General features: G+C 33.4%; 2 protein-coding genes and 1 long non-coding RNA gene across 8 annotated transcripts; 1 reads left to right on the plus strand and 2 right to left on the minus strand.

The window, feature by feature from the left end:
• Window positions 1–4,481: 4,481 nt before the first annotated feature.
• On the plus strand, window positions 4,482–8,359 carry LOC145116030 (E3 ubiquitin-protein ligase COP1-like). The gene is made up of 13 exons (XM_079052394.1): window positions 4,482–4,904; window positions 5,472–5,549; window positions 5,674–5,829; window positions 5,910–6,197; window positions 6,299–6,456; window positions 6,541–6,606; window positions 6,731–6,809; window positions 6,900–7,055; window positions 7,134–7,232; window positions 7,314–7,418; window positions 7,510–7,689; window positions 7,761–7,871; window positions 7,954–8,359. The coding sequence occupies exons 1-13, from the start codon at window positions 4,593–4,595 to the stop codon at window positions 8,122–8,124; spliced, it is 1,959 nt and encodes a 652-aa protein (XP_078908520.1). The 5' UTR covers window positions 4,482–4,592; the 3' UTR covers window positions 8,125–8,359.
• A 147-nt stretch (window positions 8,360–8,506) lies between these two features.
• LOC145116031 (1-aminocyclopropane-1-carboxylate oxidase 3-like) lies at window positions 8,507–10,071 on the minus strand. The gene is made up of 4 exons (XM_079052395.1): window positions 9,809–10,071; window positions 9,488–9,714; window positions 8,989–9,322; window positions 8,507–8,881 (listed from the first exon to the last, which is right to left on the minus strand). Exons 1-4 carry the CDS (start codon window positions 9,911–9,913, stop codon window positions 8,621–8,623), a joined length of 927 nt encoding a protein of 308 aa, XP_078908521.1. The 5' UTR covers window positions 9,914–10,071; the 3' UTR covers window positions 8,507–8,620.
• Window positions 10,072–19,136: 9,065 nt separating this feature from the next.
• On the minus strand, window positions 19,137–21,709 carry LOC145112583 (uncharacterized). Of its 6 annotated transcripts, none has more exons than XR_013710553.1 (5): window positions 21,422–21,709; window positions 21,116–21,242; window positions 20,815–20,927; window positions 20,498–20,583; window positions 19,137–19,975 (listed from the first exon to the last, which is right to left on the minus strand). It is a non-coding gene; the product is annotated as an uncharacterized LOC145112583 (long non-coding RNA). The 6 variants fall into 6 exon arrangements; XR_013710551.1 differs by having other exon boundaries at window positions 21,116–21,347; XR_013710554.1 differs by lacking the exon at window positions 21,116–21,242 and having other exon boundaries at window positions 19,137–19,403; window positions 19,835–19,975; window positions 21,417–21,709.
• Between the last annotated feature and the right edge of the window lie 244 nt (window positions 21,710–21,953).

A 21,953-nucleotide genomic window follows, 5' to 3' on the forward strand; every position in this document is an offset into this window, starting at 1 on the left:
ACTCTTAACTCATTAAAACAACACTCTAAAATCCATATCTGACTTCCTTGAGATGTTTTATCACATAAAGTTGCTAACTTTACGTGTATGCATGGCTTAATGAGGCTCTTGAAGCTTAAAAGGACTTAATAGATGATTTAATGCATGCATGAGAGCACAAACATCATAAAGATTGCACCTTTAAGCTTAAGAATCTCATACTATACCCAAATCTAAAAGAACAAGCCCCACAAACGACTTAACTCATCAACCAACCCAAAAAGGGACCAAAAGCATAAAAATCAAGACATAAATAGATTTAAGCATTCAAAAGCCAAGGTATAAACTTGATACCTTAAAAGACTTGCAAAATGAGTGATGATTTTGGATCTCTAAGTTTTCCACCAAGCTATGAACCTTCAACCTTCTTCAATCTCTTCAAAATGAGCAAAACAAGAACCAACTTCTCCTCAAGAGCTCAAAAACACCACAATGGAGGCTAAAGGTCAATTTGAGGGTTTTAGGGCGATGGAGGTGTTGGATTAGGTGTCTAAGCCTATAACTATAATTGGTATATACTTGAATTGATAGTAGCACAGTCTTTTGGGTTGCCCTCAAAACTAGCAACTAGACAGGATGACTTTTGGAGAGAGGTTGAATTTATTATTTAATTAAAAAATTGAAATAAATGATTTATTAATGTATTATGAAAATAATATATTAATTAGAAATCATATTATTTAATTAATATTTAATCAGAAATTAATTTGGAATTAATTTTGAGATTAAAGGAATTAATTAAAAGTGCAGGGGCTATTTGACAATTTATTGATAGTTGATGAATTGGGCTCTTGGACCAACTAGATGGGTTGGACTAAATCTTCTAGGAATACCCTATAAATTTCGTCCAAGGGCCTCTTGGATGGAGTCCATGAGCTATTTGGGCCTTAAGTTAAGGAATTAGGGTTTCCTCCAGCTATCCCTAGCTTTGGCTCTAAGCTACCTTAACTATATAAGGAGTTGTACCCCCTCATGATTTCGGCTAACTGAAACCCTAAGAAGGATAGTCGAAATTCTCAAGTCTTCTCCTCCTCTCTCCTCTCTCCTCTCTCATCCTCTTGCTAGTGTTGGGTGTGAACCATTGGAGGCACGACATTTGTGGTGCTTGCTCTCGAAGCTTCAACAACACTAAGGATTTGAATTGTTATTACTATATAACAATCAAAGGTATGTTTTTCTAACCCTAAATATGAATTTTGAAAATTATATAGAATTCCTAGGGTTTCCTAATTGATGTTCAAATACTTGTATTTTCAATTAGAGAAAACATAGATCGAGACAATTAGGGTTGCATGCACACATATGATTGTTTGTTATGCTTAAAACCCTTCAGTGGTATCAGAGCCTTGGCTTGTTTTCTATTGAATTTGATTGCAATTGGTTGAACTTGATCAATTAGAGTTTATGGCAATTAAACCCTAAAATGGACTCCCATAGCTTAATGGATTAAGCTCTTAACCCTTAACCCCATGAGCTACAAATCTCATATCTGAATCTTCCCAAGGTCTTGATGGATAAATTTTCCAACTTTATAAATTAAAACATCCCAATAAGCCAAGATCTTAACGCATATGCCCTTAATGGTTTCACCCATCGCATGGACACCAAACTAAGTCATGAAAGTCCCCTTTCTAACCACCACCATGGTCCAGAAGTCAAGTAAGGCACATAAAGGTTCTGAAGTTCACTTAATCTCCAAGAACAAGTAGATATGGACTAAAAAGCTCATAGAATGACCTATAATTAGATCTAGAGATATAATGAGCAAGGTGAAGACTTTATACCTCCAAAGGACCAGAAATGTAATGAAGATGCAAAATCTAAGATGGAACCAAGCACACAAGCACCAAAATGAACCCCTTCTTCCTTCAATCTTCATAAAGAGGCTTCACACACTCAAAACACACACATGGAGCCTAGGGTTTGGATGGGGTATGATCTCAGAGGGTGGAGGTTGCCAAATGAGGCAACCCTAGGAGTTAGTACCTTTAAATAGGGCACAAACCCAAAGATCTAGGGTTTTGCACCAAAATAGCCACCACGTCGTGGAAAAGGTCTTTCCACGTCATGGTGCTTCGCGATTCAGTGTTCCTTAATCAGACGATGCCCACGCCGTGGTCCTTCAATCTCTATGTCGTTGCCTAGCCAAAATCCTCCAAAAATTAGGTTTTGATATAAATTAAACTCGAAAGAAGCATACCTGGAAAATGATCGTTACATGCCAAATATTAAGAACTACGATGTATCTTTGCCTCAAATGTAAACCTTGTTGGGTTGTTACCTTTAATAGCATTCGATAAACGTTGTGTGGTACATCAAATGTTGTATATCTATATCTATTAGATGATGTGGGAGCCATTGTATATAAACCTATTGTATCGAATCGATCAATGTTGTCAAGGACCGTTATGCTTGACTTTAAGGATGTCCACAAACAAAATGGGTTTCGAGATGGAAGTGAGTATTAGCCCTTTATGAGATCACAAGGATTTAATGAAAATATTTTTTCTGAGTAATTATATGCTTAATGAGATCTATATTGAAATACTTCAAAACGTCATATATATATATATATATATATATATATATATATATATATATATATATATATATATATATAGTTACATGCACGAAACCCTATACATTATCATCTCACACGACCGTCTGGATTTTAGGCACAAATCCACACGACTTTTGTCGGGTGCCACATTTTATCTTACACTTCATCTATTATCATTATCATAATCCTTACAAGTTACAACATGTTTGTATATATGGTGAATTTGGATCTTATATGCTTTTGATATGCCTGGTCTAGTTATGCGACCCTTTAAGTTCAATCGACAATGTAAGGGGTCGTTTGATAGTTATAGACTGAGTTAGAACTTCTAACTGATTTCACATCTGACTGAAACCATGTTGTTTGATTGTATCTCTGACTAACTATGATGAATGATAAAAAATGACAATATTACCGCTATGTTGTCTCAAGAAACAAACATACACACATACTATCTTTCAAGATTTTTTGCATAACAAATAGCACACATTCTATGATCATGGATATGGTATTTTTAAAATAACAACGAAAATCCAATCAAACTGCCATCAAATAGTTCAAAAACAGGTTACTAAAACAAACCAACACACATAAGGCAAAAGTGATGGATCTTAAATACAACAGTTGAAGTATGCCATGACCTAATAAAACATTCAAGTTTACAACACACAGGACCAACAAACCAAAACTGTGTATTCGACTTATGAAGATTGAAGATTGAACATGTCATCAATAAGATGTTTTGCTGCATTCTCATATTATCTCAAACCATGTTAGCATATGGGTACGATTCTAAACAATCAAATCAAAGTTCTTTGACATGAATTTGACAACTTTTTAATAAGAAAAACATAATAATTTACCTACAATAGCTGCATGAAAGGGTTTGTTTCGAGAGTTTTGAAGATATAGAACCATAGTCTCATTGTTTTTGATGTTGAAATCTTAAATTGCTATCTCAATGGCTACTTTGGCCTCTTTTCTAGGCCTAGAAGTTTGATCAAGAATCACACTAATGGTGAAATCAACAGTGAACAATGATGCTTGCAGAAAACCACATATACACACATTCGCAAGGATTCATCTGTTTTCAAGCATTCATCTGATTTTAGCCAATAAACTAACATAAATTCAACATACATAAATTTGTAGCAATATCGATTGAAACTTGTGAAGGTTGAGAAAGAAAAAATGAGAAAGAAATCATACCTGAGAAAGAAAAAAGACAATGGAGGAAGGAGGAAGAGGCTGTAGAGACGGAGAGAGTTGTGGAAGCTACATGTTCTTCAATTTCTTTGTCTCTCTGTTCTGGCAATGGGTAGGGCAAAACAGTGATAAATGGTGTTGTTCTAGTCATTGTCATTTTTCTTATGGACCGAATTAGAAGAAAGTAACAAACCAAGTCTCAATTTCAAACTGAGTACCAATTTTAGTTGGACCTAGTTAGAAGCCAAATCAAAGACCCTAAGTAAGTTTCATGGGCAAGTGCAAATACTTTGACAAAATGTAGCAAGAAAAGATATATGCAGTTTATATCTCACATTCAATAAATATAAAGATACTTGATAATATACATTTATATTATTATATGCATCTAGATCAACACTATTTAATAACAATTTATAACAATTTATGAAGCCAGCTTGATGAGACATCCAAACGAGTAAACACTGCTCGACTAATAATTCCCGATTTCACTCACATAAGTGGGAACAGAAGAGGAAGAAACTAGAAAGCGATGGAATCGAATTCGACAAAACGACAACGTTTAGGCGATGCATATGATTTTGGTCGCTGACGTGGACCAATGAGATACGAGTTGTCACGTGGCCCAGCGCGGGCCTGAAATTCGATTACTGTGGGTCCTATCTTTTTCTCATCCCTTCCCTTCTGCTTTCTTTGGATTTCTTAGTCAATCTTCAGCGGCAACTTTTGATTAGCTGCCGGCGATCGGGATTCATATCGCCGCTTAAGATACGTAATAGATTCAGAGATGGAGGAGGGATCGATGGGAGCTTTGGTGCCGGCGGTGAAGTCCGAAGTAAACACAGGGTCATCTCATGATTTACAGTGGGGGTCCGGCGACAGGAACACCGTCGAAGGAGGAAGAGGATCGGAAACGACGGATAGGGAGTTTTTATGTCCGATTTGTATGCAGATAATCAAGGACGCGTTTCTGACGTCTTGTGGACATAGCTTCTGCTACATGTGTATCATCACTCACCTTGACAATAAGAACGATTGCCCTAGTTGCGCTTCTTCACTCACCACCAACCAGCTCTTCCCTAATTTCCTACTTGATAAGGTTTTTATCTATATATCGGTACAATTTTTCTCGTTTTCGGGTTTTCTTGTTATAGTGAATTGTTAGGTAACGAATAATTAACACGAATTAATTGGGAAAGGAACGATCCATGGCGTGGACTACCTAGAAACCTAAAAGCCAATAATGAGAAATAATTCTGATATTGCTTATGAATTTTTATTGGTAATCGAACCTTCAAGTGGATCTGATGAGTTCTAGATAGTTCAATCGCAGTAATATCAAATATATCATAGAAGGGAGGCTATATGCCCTTCTTTGTGCTCGTATCTTCTGCAGTGTGGGTGCTTAATTAGCGTACTGATTTGTTCTTTGTACACTTCCTTAGCTATGCCATAAAAGTCTAAAACCTGACTCTGTTAGCTGTATCTTATGGACTACATATATGAGTATAGTGAGGTTTTTCAAACGTACTTGGTAATTGGTAGTATCCTAAATTATCTGCATCTTTTCTACTAACCGATTCTTTATTCCAACATGGTTTGTACCTTGAAATAATTTAATTCACAATGCAGCTTATTGTTAAAGGTTTCTCTATACCAAATGTAGCTATTGAAGAAGACTTCTGCATCCCAAGCATTAAAAACTGCCTCCCCATTGGAACAATTTCGCCAGGCATTACTCCAGGTAAGTGTTCATTAAGTAGTATAATCACTATTTTTGCTTACTGTTAACTAAATTCCATTAAACCAAACTTGTATATTAAATTGTTCAACTGTTATTGTGACACTCTTTTGTGATCATTAGACAGGGTTATGAAGTATCAGTAAAGGAACTCGATACACTGCTGTCACTTCTTTCTGAGAAGAAAAGAAAATTGGAGCAAGAAGAAGCCGAGAAAAACATGCAAAATCTTGTTGAGTTCCTCCAGTGCTTAAGGAAAAAGAAAATTGATGAACTTTCTGAGGTTTGTATCATTGTCTCATAAATTTCTATTTCTTCATTAAACATCATATGACCACATTAATGGATCAAAGTATTTTTCAGGTGCAAAATGATGTCAAGTATATCAAAGAGGATATTAGCTTGGTGGAGAGACATAGAATGGAATTATATAGAGCTAGAGATAGGTATTCGGTGAAAATGCCAATACATGGTGAATTAACAGGATCAAAATCATGGTCTTCTTCATCAATAAATAGAGACAATCTTTTAGTTCCTTCTGGGAAATCACAAGGTATCCAGATGAAAGAAGCTTCCAGTGGATTGAGTTCACAACATACAACAAGTCAATCAAGTCTTGCTGTTACACGAAAAAAACGTGTTCAATCTCAGGTCAGTTTTCACTCTACATTTTTATATTTCTTGTGTAAATAAAGATCAGTTCTAACTTTTTGGTGAAATTTTTAAATCATTTCATGTTGATCAATTTTCAGTTTAATGACCTGCAACAATGTTACTTGCAAAAAAGAAGACAAGTAGCAAATCCATTACAGAATCTTGATAAAAGGGATGTTGATTCTTCACAAAGAGAAGGTTATAGTTCAGGCCTATCAGATTTTCAATCTGTACTTTCTACTTTTACACAATACAGGTATCCATCAATGATTATTTCTACTTTTTTGTAGAATCTTTTCAAGTATTAATAACTTTTTCCTTTTTTTTCTTTCAAAAAAAGTCGATTAAGGGTGATTGCAGAGCTTAGGCATGGTGAACACTTTCATTCAGCCAACATTGTATCCAGGTATAACCTCATTTCAATGGTAAAAAATAAAGTACCATTTACAAGTTTCAGGTTACATATTATTATTATCTGTAGAAAAAAAATAAGAAATAAAAGTAGGATGTTATTATGTGGCTTACTACAGCATTGAGTTTGATCGTGATGATGAATTGTTTGCTACTGCTGGAGTTTCAAGGCGTATAAAGATTTTTGACTTTTCAACAGTGAGTTTTTTTTTTTTTTTTTTCTTTCTGTTCAATAGTTAATAATAATAATAATGGCTGATTATGGTTTGAAATGGGACCCACGCACAGGTTGTAAATGAACCTCCAGAAGTACATTGCCCTGTTGTGGAGATGCCAACAAGATCAAAACTTAGTTGCTTAAGCTGGAACAAGCATACAAAGAATCATATAGCTAGTAGTGATTATGAAGGAATAGTAACTATCTGGGATGTGAACACACGACAGGTAATTTGATATTGTTTATTTACAATCCTACCCTTCTAAAATTATTCAATTATTTTATTAATTTGTCATAATATTCAGAGTGTGATGGAGTACGAAGAACACGAAAAACGTGTCTGGAGTGTTGATTTCTCAAAGATGGATTCATCAATGCTTGTATCCGGTAGTGATGACTGTAAGGTACTATTTACAATCCTACCCCTCTAAAATTTATAGTAATGAAATGATTGAAATCTAAAGTAGGTTGGTATTTTGTCATAGGTAAAAATATGGTGCACAAAGCAAGAATCAAGCGCTATCAACATTGAGATGAAAGCAAATATATGTTGTGTCAAGTACAACCCGGGGTCCAGCAATCACATTGCGGTATTTTATTTATTAAAATAACTAAAATAAATATCTGTCTTTTCATTTACAGTTTATTTAAAAAAATAATTGGAATTCAATTGACACACAGGTGGGGTCAGCAGACCATCATATCCATTACTATGATTTAAGGAACACAAGCCAACCTCTTCATATCTTTCGTGGCCACCAAAAAACAGTTTCATATGTAAAGTTTCTGTCAAATGCCGAGCTGGCATCTGCATCGACCGACAGTACTCTGCGCTTATGGGACGTGACACGAAACATTCCTGTGAGTTGGTTACTTTTTTTATTTTGTTTATTTATTTATAACTGATTAAATTTTTTTTTTAATATGTTCAGGTTCGGACATTGAGAGGTCACACAAATGAGAAAAACTTTGTGGGTCTTTCTGTAAACCATGACTTTCTTGCTTGTGGGAGTGAAACTAATGAAGTATATGCGTATCATAAGGTAATTAAAAAACTGTTACATTTATTTTTTTGTTATTAGAATGGAAATTAATAATGATGGAAGTTTTATGGGGTGGTTTCAGGCGATATCAAAGCCGCTGACGTGGCATAGATTTGGGGCACCTAATGTGGAGGATAGTGATGAGGATGGAGGGTCTTATTTTATCAGTGCTGTATGTTGGAAGAATGATAGTCCAACCATGTTGGCTGCTAACAGTCTGGGTACTATAAAAGTTTTGGTGCTTGCACCCTAAGATGGATCCTGACCGTTGATCTAACTCTCATTATATATTATTGTCTTGTTTGTATTTGTAAATACTAAATGCTACGGATAAGTTCATATCTATAGGAAGAGAATATGTGGTCTTTGTAATTTTAGTTTGTAGGAAAACCATTTTGATTGTAATTTAAGCAGGAATTTTGTTTTCAGTTGTGTAATCATATAAACTTTTTATAAGATATAGTAATGTCATTAGCTAATCTGTTCAACAGTTGCATATCTAATTATTTTGAACATATATGTATGTTATAAGCGTTAATTGGTTACAAACAAATTATCTTTGTGTCTTTTTATAATTTTATGGTTGCCAATGTCAAATAGTTATAAAAAAGACGAGAAACGAACATATATGTATATATCATAATAGCGTTTTGCTTTGTTGGTAACTTGACGATAAATAAATGATAAAAGAACATCATTTTTTTTATTAATATTGTTACAATGTTTGATCCATTGTTTAGCACTTGACATTATATAGCTTCTGCTGCTGCTTTCATGGCTTCAAACCTTGGTTCCTTGGCCTGAAACTTCATGCCAGCATATAGCTTCATGTAATCATCAAACACAAATCCTGGATAAACCCCTTGTTCTTTCTCCACCAACAGTGCTTTTGCTGGATAAATCACAGCATCATTCCCGGGGTTGTAGAAAGATGCAATCGACATTCTTGTTCCATCTGTTTGAGCTATAACTCTGTGCATCACACTCTTGTATCTTCCATTGGTAATCACCTGTACGTGATCCATGCACATCCACATGCACATACATAAACCCACTTAATATATAAAGGTATATTTAATATTAATGAATTAATGTTAATAGTTCTCTATGGTCTTACCTCAATCTGGTCTCCAAGGTTGATGACAATGGAATGTCGCATGGGTGGAACATCAATCCATTCACCATCCTTGAGGAGCTGAAGTCCACTGACTTTATCATCTTGAAAGAGCAAAATAATGCCACCAGCATCCGTATGTGCTCTAAGTCCCTTAATCAAATCTGGGGTAGGACATGGTGGGTAGTTGCTAACTTTGGTTCCAAAATTTGGACCTTTTGACCCATGAAATGCTTTCTTTAGGTACCCTTTCTCCAATCCAACATTCTCACACAACAAGTCCAAAAGTTCCTCAGCCAACTTTTCTAGTTTACCAGCAAAATCCTTCATTAAATTCCTGCATAATATTTCATCCCACATAATGGAAAGAGATCAATTTACATATATATATATATATATATATATATATATATATATATATATATATATATATATATATATATATATATATATATATATATATATATATATTAATGTATATATATTATGTTTTCTTGTTTACCTGTATTCATCCTCAAGATCAGGGATTTGAGAGATATTGGAGGTGGGGAGATGTCGCAGGAAGAAAGTGCTCTCCCAGTCCATGTTGTTAACTTCTGTCTTAACACCTTCTAACTCCTTTTCTGCCACCATTTCTTTGAACCTTTCCTCCATAGATTTCTTGTAGTGGTCTTTTGTCATTCTTTCCACAGTGTCGAGTAGTTCATGTGAAATCCCATGGTTCACTAACTACACATACATATAACATATATACATACCATTCAATCCATATTAATTGCACTATATATATGTTTGATGGTAATTAATACGAAGATATATATACCTCAAAGAATCCCCAGTTCTCGCAAGCATCCTTAATCTTCTCCATGGTGGCTCCTCTTTCTTCACCATTCAGCTTCTCCAAGTTGATCAAAGGGAAGTTCTCCATCTCTTTGTTTATAGAGTGTTTGTTTGATTATTTTGTATGAAGAATGTAGAATGCATGATTGGCTTCATACTATTTATAGGAAATTCGGCAATCTTTCAAGATAAATTAGGCATGCTTTTGCGAAGTGGTAAAGATTGGAAAGGAAGAAAAGATCGACCCTTGACTCATCTGGGGCCTGCCTGACATGACCAAGGATTCTTGATGCTATAGGGTAATCCTTTTACTTAAATTAAATACACATTTTATAATAAAGTTTTTGTCTCTGCCTAGATGATCACACTGTTAACGTTAAGTTGGGTAGAAATAACTAATAATAAGGACCCACTTTGGCGGCTAAACAGTAAAGCATGGCTGCTAATGCGTTCAGTTTTGTCTGTTCCTCCCTCAAAAACATGCATTTTTTTTGAGTTTGTTTCAAAATAAATACAAGGAGTGCTAAATAGTTTGTCGAACTATAAAGCAAACCTAACCAAATAAAAAGGTTAAATACCTACCGTAGGAGTAAAAACATGTACATATATACAAGCTTGTAAGTTATATGCACAAATAATGATATATACAAGCATCAATTTAGTTAAGCCTTCGATATTTTCACAAAATTTCAATCATACTCACACTTGTGCAAGGGACAACATAAGTTATATGCACAAATAATGATAATCATCTAGAAACACCTTACTACTTTTGACTGTACATGAATGTTTATCTTCACAAAGCATCCATTGATTTCTTAATGGTACACAACTTCTTGTCTTATATCCCTTTGTTTTGACATATAAAACATGAGTCATGGATCAATCATATTCATATAAGCTCATCATGCTTTCTTGATTTGTGAATGAATAAGATCAACATAGTCATCTAGGTAGGGGTGGCAAATCGTGCTATCGTTTCGTGTTTCTGTATGACACGACACGACACGACAAGGTTTTATGTAACACCAACACGACACGACACGATGTCGTGTTTTTTTTAACTAACACGAAAACGAACGAATTAAAAAACGACAAACACGACACGACACGACACGACACGACAAAGATAAAATAAATAAAAATTAGTTTATTTAATGAATACTTAATCATACATAACACGATAAAAACGACAAACACGAAAAACACGACAAGGAAACGCTAAATCGTGTCAATTTTGTGTCGAATTTTGAACACGAATACGACACGACACGACATCGTGTTTTTGACACTTAACACGAACACGACACGAACACGAATTCAAAATTCATTTTCGTCCCAATTTCGTTTCGTGTCGTGTATTTTTGTCGTGTCGTGTCATAAATTGTCACCCCTACATCTAGGTATGGTCACACCCTTAAATGTATTCACCCCAAATTGTATGACACTCCAACAATTAGAGGAAAGAATCTCATAAGTGTCCATACGTTATTGTATGTGAATGTTTTGCACTTATTGTTAGATTGTAATAAAATGATTGAAAACGGAAGAGAAGATTGAGAAAAATGAGTTTCTCATTGATTAAGAAGATCTCCTTCTACAAAGCTTATATACATACAGTATAAATAACGACTGTAACAACTTTCTAATCAAAATTACATATATGCCCTTATAGTTATGAACTAATAACTACTTTGTAAACCAACACCCCCCCCCCCCTCAAGCTGAAGGGTGTAAATTCAGCTTGGAAACAACATCATCATGTGAAGAACCAGATAAGGGCTTGGTCAAAACATCCGCTAACTGCATCTTGGTGGGAACATGATGTAATGAGATTAAACCATGAAGAAGTTTTTCTCGAACAAAGTGACAGTCGAGTTCAATATGTTTGGTTCTCTCGTGGAAAACAGGATTAGATGCAATATGAATTGCTGCTTGATTATCACATTTGAGTGGAATAGGAGTGATATTAGTAATATCGAATTCATGAAACAAGCGAGTCAACCATGCAAGTTCCGAGCATACTCTTCGCATGGATCGATATTCAGCTTCTGCGGATGATAAAGAAACAATAGCTTGCTTCTTAGACTTCCATGAAATGGGTGATCCTCCAAATAGAATAAAGAAACCACTTACATACCTTCTGGTAATTGGACACGAAGCCCAATCAGAATCACAATAAGCATCAATGGTAAAAATGGATTCGTTGATGAAAAATAATCCTTGAGCTTTAGAGGATTTTAAGTATTTCAATACATGTAGTACAGCTTCATAATAATCTTGAGTGGGATGTTGATTGAATTGACTCAAGTATTGAATGGAATATGCAAGATCTGGTAGAGTATGAACTAAAAAATTCAACTTTCCAATCAATTGTCTGTAAGTTGTAGGATCTTCAAGAGGAACTCCAACATTGAGTTGTAACTTTGTTTTGTTTGGCAAAGGGGTAGAAACAATTATATTGTCATCAATGGAGTAATGAGAAAGTAATTCTCGTATGAACTTACTCTGATGCACAATCATTCCATTAGAATTTCGGGTAAACTCAAGACCAAGAAAAAAATTGATTGTTCCTAAATCTTTGATCCGAAATTGAGCATCAAGAAAAGCTTTCAAAGATGTAATTTCCTCAACATTGTTACCAGTAACAAGGATATCATCGACATAAACAACAACGATGGTAAGAGAACCATTACCCTTTTTTAAGAATAAAGAGTAATCAATTTTTGAATGAACATATCCTTGTTGATGTAAAGTTTGAGTTAATTTGGCATACCATTGACGAGAGGCTTGTTTTAATCCATATAAGGATTTGTTTAATTTGCAAACCAGATGTGGATTATCAACATTATAACCAGGAGGTAATTTCATAAATACTTCTTCATGTAGATCTCCGTGTAAAAATGCGTTATTAACATCCAATTGTTGAATATCCCAGCCATTTTTGACAGCCAAAGCAACTAAACAGCAAACAATAGTGAATTTAACTACCGGAGAATAAGTTTCGTGATAATCTGTGCCTTGTTGTTGAGTAAAACCTTTAGCAACAAGGCGTGCTTTATGCCTCTCAAGTGATCCATCTGCTCTATACTTGACTTTGTAAACCCACCAACATTGAATTGGCTTTTTACCCTTGGGTAATTTAACCAAGCTCCATGTGTTATTATCAATAAGAGCAGATAACTCAGTTTGCATAGCTTGTTCCCAACATGGATTACCTTTAGCTTGATGATAAAAGGCAGGTTCTGGAACTTGAAGTGTAGTGGTAAAAGCAAACGAATGTAAATGGTGATTATGGTCTTGAAATGAGGAAGAGGATGGAATGCACAAATTGGTTAAGGTATGAGAACAATGGTCATGAGAATGAACATTGTTACAAATATAATCTTGAAGATAAGCAGGAGGTTGTCTAACACGTGGAACTCTTAAAGTTTGAGTTTGAGTTGGTTCAGGGGCAGTTCGGTCATTTGGAATGACAGTGGAAGAAGCATCTGGAGTATTTGGAAAATCAGGGGCATTATTGGGAATAAAAGAATTGGATGTATGAGGTGTTGGTGTTATCAAGTGTAGAGGAAAAACATCTTCCACAAATTGAACATCTCTTGAAATTTGTATGGATTTGGTGGCCAGATTGAGAACTTTAAATGCCTTTTGTCCAATTGGATAACCAATAAAGATACAAGGAGTTGATCTAGGCATAAATTTGTCTCGATGAACTGAAGGTGTAGCAACAAAACAAAGACATCCAAAGGACCTAAGTTGAGAAAGATCTGGTTTCTGATTGAACAAGATTTCATAAGGCGATTTATGATGTAATACTTTTGTGGGCATTCAGTTGATTAGATGACCTGCAGTTCGAACACATTCAGCCCAATAAGCATTTCCCACTCCAGATTGAAAATATAAAGATCTAGCAACCTCCAAAATATGTATGTTTCCTTTCAACAGTGCCATTTTGTTGAGGGGTATATATTGTTGATCTTTGATGTTGAATGCCTTTTTCTTGAAAAAATTTGGCTCCTTCATTACTAGAACCAAGCACTAAAGCATTATATGTTCTAACAAATTTCACTGGCCTTTGATATTGTGTGTGAACATAAGCAATAAAAGATTTGATGAGAGTAAAAGCATATCCTTTATGAGTTAACATGTGGACCCATGTATGTCGACTAAAATCATCAACAATGGTGAGAAAAAATTTATATCCATAATGAGATAAGATTTTATAAGGTCCCCAAACATCAATATGTATGAGTTCAAATGGATGATTAGTAGCAGAAATGCTCTTTGGAAAAGGATTTCTATGTTGTTTTGATTTAAAACAAATAGAACAAGAATCAACATGTGAATCATGAGAGCAATCAACAAGAGACATAGAGTGGAGTTTTTGAACAGGTAAATGCCCTAATCTGTTGTGCCACAACATAACATTGGAATGTTTATGCATTACATTGAAAGAACGAAAATTCAATGTATTTATTACAGAAAAACTATAAGAAAGATTGTGCTGAATGAAATGATGATCAAAGACATAAAGATCTCTAATCCTTTGGCCAAAAGAAGCAAGAGCAAATTTATCCTTTACTGAAGGGTCCTGCAACATACAGTATTCATCAGTAAAAAGAATAAATGTATGAAGCTGAGAAGCAAGTTTGGGTACAGAAACAAGATTGTACTTGAAAGAGGGAACATAAAGAACATTGTGAAGAGTGATAGTTTTATGTAATTGAACATTACCAATGTAAGAAACAATAGTATCATTTCCATTACGAAGACCAAGAAAATGTGGCTGTGAAAGTTTTGATAATGAAGAAAAAAGAGATCGATTAGAGCAAATATGATCAGTAGCACCAGAATCGACAATCCAAGAAGCATGTTCATGTAATAGGGATGATGATTTGTAAACATTAGCATCAAAATGTTTAAAATCAAATGGAATACCTTCATCTTGCATAACACCATTAACAATGGAGATATTTGACTGAGAAGATGAACCAGGGCTTGAAAGAGAATTACTGTTTAGCAGTTGAATCAATTGATTGTATTGTTCTTGTGAAATAGGTGGATATTCATTAGAAATAACGTTCTGAACTGTAGGTTTAACATCATCTTTCTTGTTCTTCGTGAATTTGAAGTTCGAAGGAAAGCCATTAAGGCGATAACATTGAGCTTTAGTATGCCCTGATTTCTTGCAATGATTGCAGGTGAGCAATTTGCGAGATGAATCAGATGAAATTTGCATAACAATTGCATCATTTGGTAAAGTAGAAGGAAGATTGATGCCTCGTTGTCGTTCTTCTTGTATGATCAGAGAATAAGCAGTTGAAACAGATGGTAAGGGCTTCATCATCAAAATTTGACCACAAATAATTTTGTATGATTCATCAAGTCCCATTAGTAACTGAATTAAGCGTTGTTCTTCAAAGAATTTGTTAATTGCAACAGATGCACTACAAGTGCAATTAGGAACAGATTATATCATACGAATTTCATCCCAAAGTTTGGTGAACTTACTAAAGTAAGAAGAGAAATCATCGGCACCTTGAGAAAGAGAATACAGCTGTTGTTACATTTGATAGATGAGAGCACCATCAGATTGTTCAAATCGTTGATGTAATTCTTGCCAAATCTCTTTTGTAGTTGGAAGAAATAGAAGACTATCAACAATTGTCTTGGAAACAGAATTTAAGAGCCAACTGATAACCATGGAGTTAGCACGAAACCAGTTAGAATACGTAGAAGATGTTGAGAGAGGTGGAGCAATAGTTCCATCAACAAAACCAAGCTTATTCTTCACAGACAATGAAATCACCATCGATCGTTTCCAAGAATTGAATCCAACACCAGTGAAAATATTTGAAACAAGAACATAATTCGGATTATCAGAAGATCCGATGAAGAAAGGGCTAGAGACATCGATCGATGAATTAAATGATTCATTTGTTGAAGAATTAGACATGATGAACAAGAAATTGAAAGAAATTGATGAAGAAAGGATGAACAGAATCGATTACACGTCTGATACCATGTTAGATTGTAATAAAATGATTGAAAACGGAAGAGAAGATTGAGAAAAATGAGTTTCTCATTGATTAAGAAGATCTCCTTCTACAAAGCTTATATACATACAGTATAAATAACGACTGTAACAACTTTCTAATCAAAATTACATATATGCCCTTATAGTTCTGAACTAATAACTACTTTGTAAACCAACACTTATCATCCCTGATACCAACATTGTCCACACATTACCATTAAGTTGGGCAAGATACATGAACGAGAAAACATATTTTTCCTTTTTTTCTTAGACCTTTTTTGAATGGTCACATATGACCTTTTCCTCATCTTCATCATTTGCTATATTATCATATGTATAATCTTTTTTCATCATCTTAACTCGACACACATCAATAAGTTTATGCTCATATGTAAACAAAGCTTCAATTCACACTTCATGGACTTCAAATAACTCATGGTGTCGTTTTTATTGTTGTTATAGAAAGGTAAAAGTGTTTATCCCTTTAATGACCTTTTCATGTTTTGATCAAAATTTATTTATCTAAATATAAATAGAGGCCACACTATAAACAAGTGATGTCCTTAAGAGCTCAAGTTCACAGAATGAAGTCGTTTCATATATATATATATATATATATATATATATATATATATATATATATATATATATATATATATATATATATATATATATATACGGTTCCGGTGAGGACACCTTAAAAAAATTAAAAAAAATACAAATCATAAAATCGAGCATAGTACTATATTGGAGAGAAAAAAAAATTGGAATTTTTTTTTTGGATCATAAAAAATGAATCATGGATCATAAAAAGTGAATCATGGATCATAAAAATGATTAATGATTCAATTTTGGATCATTAAAATTAAATCATGGATCATTTTTAATTAAATCATGGATCATAAAAATGATCCATGATTCAATTTTAATGACACAATTTTTTTTCCTCTCGAAGATAGTATTATGTTCGATTTTATAATTTATATTTTTTTTAATTTTCTTTCAATTTTTTTAAGGTGTCCTCACGAGTCCTCACCGAAAAAAAATCCTCACATAATCCTGTTTATATATATATATATATATATATATATATATATATATATATATATATATATTTGTAGTGTTTACTATTTTCACTAGAACAAATTAGACATGTTGTTTCATATGAAATGCGTTGTGATTATTCTATACATATACAAGATAATAACATATTGCATTAACAAGGTACCTACCATAAGCTAGCAGAAGTACCAAGTCCCTGCATAATGCATACTAGTGTATAGTACAATACCAAAACATAGTCAAATTACACTATTATATGTTGCATATTAAGATAGCAAACTATAGTTAAACAGCATGACTTTGTCACTGCATAATGCATACTACATACTACATAGTACAATACCAAAATAGGTAATGTGCAACATCCAATGACAATGAAAGACACTACATAGAGGATAAGATAGCAAACGGGGAAGATTAAGAAAACAGAAAAAAAAGTATAATAGATATAGGAAAAAATCAAATGTGACCTTTCAAAATCGTCTAAGAACAAAAAGGAGAAGAAGATGTTTGTTTGGATGAATCGATTCGATCCGATCCAAACAAGTGAATCCAAATTACTTTTGGTTTTCAAAACGTGGATCAGAATAGTCCAAACTAATTTAAAATCCAATCCGAACCAACGAGGTTATAATTCGGTTTGATCACTTTTCACTATTCCATTTTCAAGTTTCGAAACATTAAAAAAATATATAACTTTAACGTTACCAAGCTATTGTCAACTTCAAGTCCATAAATTATTATTCAATGTCATGCATGTTAGTTAACTCTATTAAAAGAAATAAAATAAAATGATTTATTTGTGGATCAAAATTCATTTCAAGTAAGGGTTTTTAGCATTCTAATTTAATTTGAAAACGATGCTAGCAAATAAATAAATACAAAAAAGTATTGTAAGTAAAAAAAATATAAATTAATTAATTAATAATTGGGATCTAATTTTGATAACAACCAATAATCTAAAATCCAAAATAATAATTCGATTTTGGTTGAAACCAATCCAAAAATTTTAATATTCTAACATAACACTCCAATCCAAATTCTTCAAATGAACAAATTCCGTTATCTAAATATTAAACACCTCTTGGAATAGGCCTGTCAAAAATAATCTATACTCGATTAACCGATCGACCTGGTTTCAATTTTGGTAGTTCGCAGCAGGTAAATCAGTTTTCAGATTTCAAAAGTCGGGTATTTGATTAACCCGATATTAATTGGTTCAGATATAGGGTAGGTGTAAAAAAATTCAGGCATATCTAAATACCCATTTTTTTAATAATACGCATTGGGCAGTGGGTATTATCCTATCTTGTTTAATAGCAGTGGGTGTTGAGCTTGGTCAAAGTGAAGTGATTCTAGCCTTGTTGCCAAATAGAATAAACAGAGGGACCTTTTTGTGTATTGTGCAATGGAGAAAATAAGATTTTTGTGTATTATGTATCGGTTCTTATTCCCGAAATGATGTTGTTGTTGTTTGTTTTTTTCTTTTTTTTTTTTTAAACTGTTTTTCTCCTCTGTGCAAACTTTTGGAGAATTGGTTTGATGTTTTAGATAAAAACACGAAACAATTTGTTGGTTGTTGAAATTTAATGGGTTGTTTAATTGTAGCTGCATTCAGTTGGTAATTTACACCGACCAACTTTTAAATTGTAACACCTTTTAATTAACTTTTAGCTATAAGGCCTTGTGGTATATCACTGCCAGTGGTGAGGGTAAATGTAATAAGGTGCGTCATTTCATTTCTATCCATTTTTTTAAAAAGTTACTAGTCGTTTACCCGCGCAAAGCAGCGACAACAAATAGTTTCAGACGGTGATTAATTTATTTCAATGAATTAAACAAAATATCAACTCAAATCCAATATTTATTATTTCTTCAAATATATCCAATATGCAGGTTTAGTTTCAATTTTAGTAACCACTTCATTTAAAATGAAGTTTTTTCTCATATCCAATATTTATTATTGTTTCATATTTATCCAATGTCCAGGTTTAGTTTCAATTTTAGTAACTACGACGTTTTTTCTCTTATATTACATATTTTTGTTGTATTTATTACCTTTAACTCCTACCACAAACCTATTAAAAAAAGACAATTCATTTGGTAAAACCTTGAGACTATTTCCATCCTTCCAATAAATCAATCCATGCAGTAATAAAAATAAAATTCTCACTCTTCTAATAAATCCCAATATATGCTTTGATAATAATTTTTCAAGTAACTATAGCATAAAATGTATATAAAAATGAAAATAAAATAACATATAATATCGATTACAGGCATATGTTACATGCTTTGCTTAGATCATAACTAAAAAGGTTTATGGTGAGATTTGTGGTAGCGAAAACTATTTTTTGTGGTAGCCTGGACTATTTTTACTTTATATATAAACTTACCGCCCCCATTGAATAATCAAAAGCTTGCATGATGGTCCATATTTACACATCCTTTTGAGCAAAATATGAACACGTGTACCCTGTAGTAAAAAAGGTGTCATATAATAAGGTGTTATTACATAAAATGTGTTTGATGCATTGGTATTTATTTGGATTTACAAAAAAGGATTCTAACCTGGTTTAATAAAACTATCAGCTTTTTTATGAATGAATATTTACAGTAGAGATCGATAAATACCTAGTAAGTATTCCAACCTGGTTTACATTTGGGTGATATTGATGTATGATTGGGTAGGATATTCATAAATATAAGAATGCAATCGGAAGAAAAGAACATAGAATGTTATAATATACAAATAAAGGAAGCATGTTGTTATTTTTAAAAGTTGTAGACCTAATGAGAACCAAGTGGTAAGATGTTTCCATTAAGTGGCATGGTCACATAACCGACTCTTTTCACCAAAAAAAATATTAATTTCAAAGAACCATGGAAATTGAAACAAAGACATACCTTCCTTATTTGCCTTACGTTGTATTTTGTCGTGCATGGATTTGACATGAAACAATGTATGTTAACTTTAAGTTGGTGTGTGCTCGAGCTTCATGCAATAATTCAAAACCTTGAGGCGAACGGTTGCTTCAGAGTTGGCCTCTGTTGATAAAGAGCATAAAAACAATTAATTATAAACACAAAGGTCTTAAAGCTTGCATAAAAATCCTTTTAGAACCATATGCATCCAATTATTAATGGCCTTAGTGGAATAAGTGACTATTCATGATTATGCCTGAACAATAAACAAATGAATTTTAAATGAACTATTTTATTCGATAGCTTTATCATAAATATTTGCATCTGACTATAATACTTCCTTTTGAAGACTCCTAGCTAACCTTGCTCTTTCCTGTTTGCTCCTAATATGAACATGCATAGAAGCATAAGCTTCAAACTATTATAACCCACCACAAATTAAGTTAGCATCAAGGTTTCTAGTAGTAAAACCAAAGCAATAAATGTTCAAAAAGCTACAACAGATGATAGTAAAAACATAGCAATAACAGGTCAAGAAAATCATATTGTGGATATGTCTTCAAAAGCCGAAAGCAAAAACCCCAAAACATGGACTCGTATTCAAAAACCGAAATGGTGACATGTTTATGATGAAATTTGGCATACCTTACATCCATGATGCACAATCATGGTCAACAATAGTCACAAACATACACACACAACACATGCACTTATTGTCACCAATTGCAACCCTGAAAAACCATACACATTATCCATAAGTAATTGACTCAATGAAAATCTAAAAGTCTTGATATTTATACATTTTCGAAAATTGCATAAATTAAGTTGATTAATAAGGAAACAACCGATCAAAAGGGAAAAAAATTACATCAAGGATGTATATGATATTTTCCATAATACTTGGTTTGTAAATTAAGAAAAATGTAATTGTTACAAAGGATAATTAGGGTAAGCATTCTTACAAGCAAGTTAAGAGAAGTATCTGTACTTCAAAGTTTCTTTTTCATAAAATATGCAAATATAGTTTCTTCTCTCTTTGGTTCTTGTGTCCTTGTCCTTCAAAACATTGTTTTCCCTAAAAAAATAAATCAAATTGCTTAACATAGGCATAATCAATATCAATAAAAAATGAAATTTGAATTAGTAGGGATAACCAGCATTAGCACTTGCCCACATATGCATTTAATAACATGATATCTCATCAAAGAAAGGAAATAAATAGGCTATAAATTTATTCAACAAAGTTGCCAAATTTTCAACAACCTGGAACAAAGTATGGAATAAAGAACATGGTCGAATTGCAAAGAATGATGATAGAGAGGCTGAGATGCAAGCGATTCTGATGATTGAAGACACGTAGTCGAAATAATCATTTACATGAGTCGGCGGTCTATTTTGGCAGCAAAATGCAAAAAAAATCAGCACAAATCTAGAATCAGCAAAAGGGCTAATGAGATCTCGTCAAAACACACAGTTACAAACCATGGGAACCCAACTGAAAACATGAAATAGAATTAAAAGCAATAATCATTCGTAAATACAGAATAGGATGTAAGCATTTTACCTTACATTGCAAGATGCGAAATTAAACCCTCATGAGTTTCTGTTGTCTTTGGTCATTGCCTTTGTAATGATTTTCTCCCGCTTTGGAGAAACAAACAAGTTCAAGACAGACACGACGGAGATAAAAAAAATCCATCGCCCTTCTACCGCCATAGACGATTGATTTCTATAGTTATGTAGTGCTAGGAGATCGAAGAGGTGAGTTCGAGGAGGAGTATAAGGGGAAAGGGGAGAAAACAGTGTGATGACCGATAAATCAAGCCAGAAATGTGTTTTCCCCCTCGAGATATAGCAATAAGGGCGAAAAATGGGGATTTTTTAAAATTAAATCTAGTAGAAGTTAACTTACCATCCGAGATATTGGCATTCAATAAGACTCGATCAAAGTTCAAATAGTTACAGTCAAAATCTCTTAAAAATAAAGAAAGATATGCATTCGCTGATTGTACATTCAGTTTAGAGACAATTTAGAGGTTTGGATGATTACAAATTTAATATTATTTTATTGATGATCATTTATACTATTAGCTTAATGGTT

The sequence above is a fragment of the Lactuca virosa genome, chromosome 5 (assembly GCF_052849685.1).
Source record: "Lactuca virosa cultivar CGN04683 chromosome 5, Lactuca_virosa_CGN04683_v6, whole genome shotgun sequence".
Classification (NCBI taxonomy): domain Eukaryota; kingdom Viridiplantae; phylum Streptophyta; class Magnoliopsida; order Asterales; family Asteraceae; genus Lactuca; species Lactuca virosa.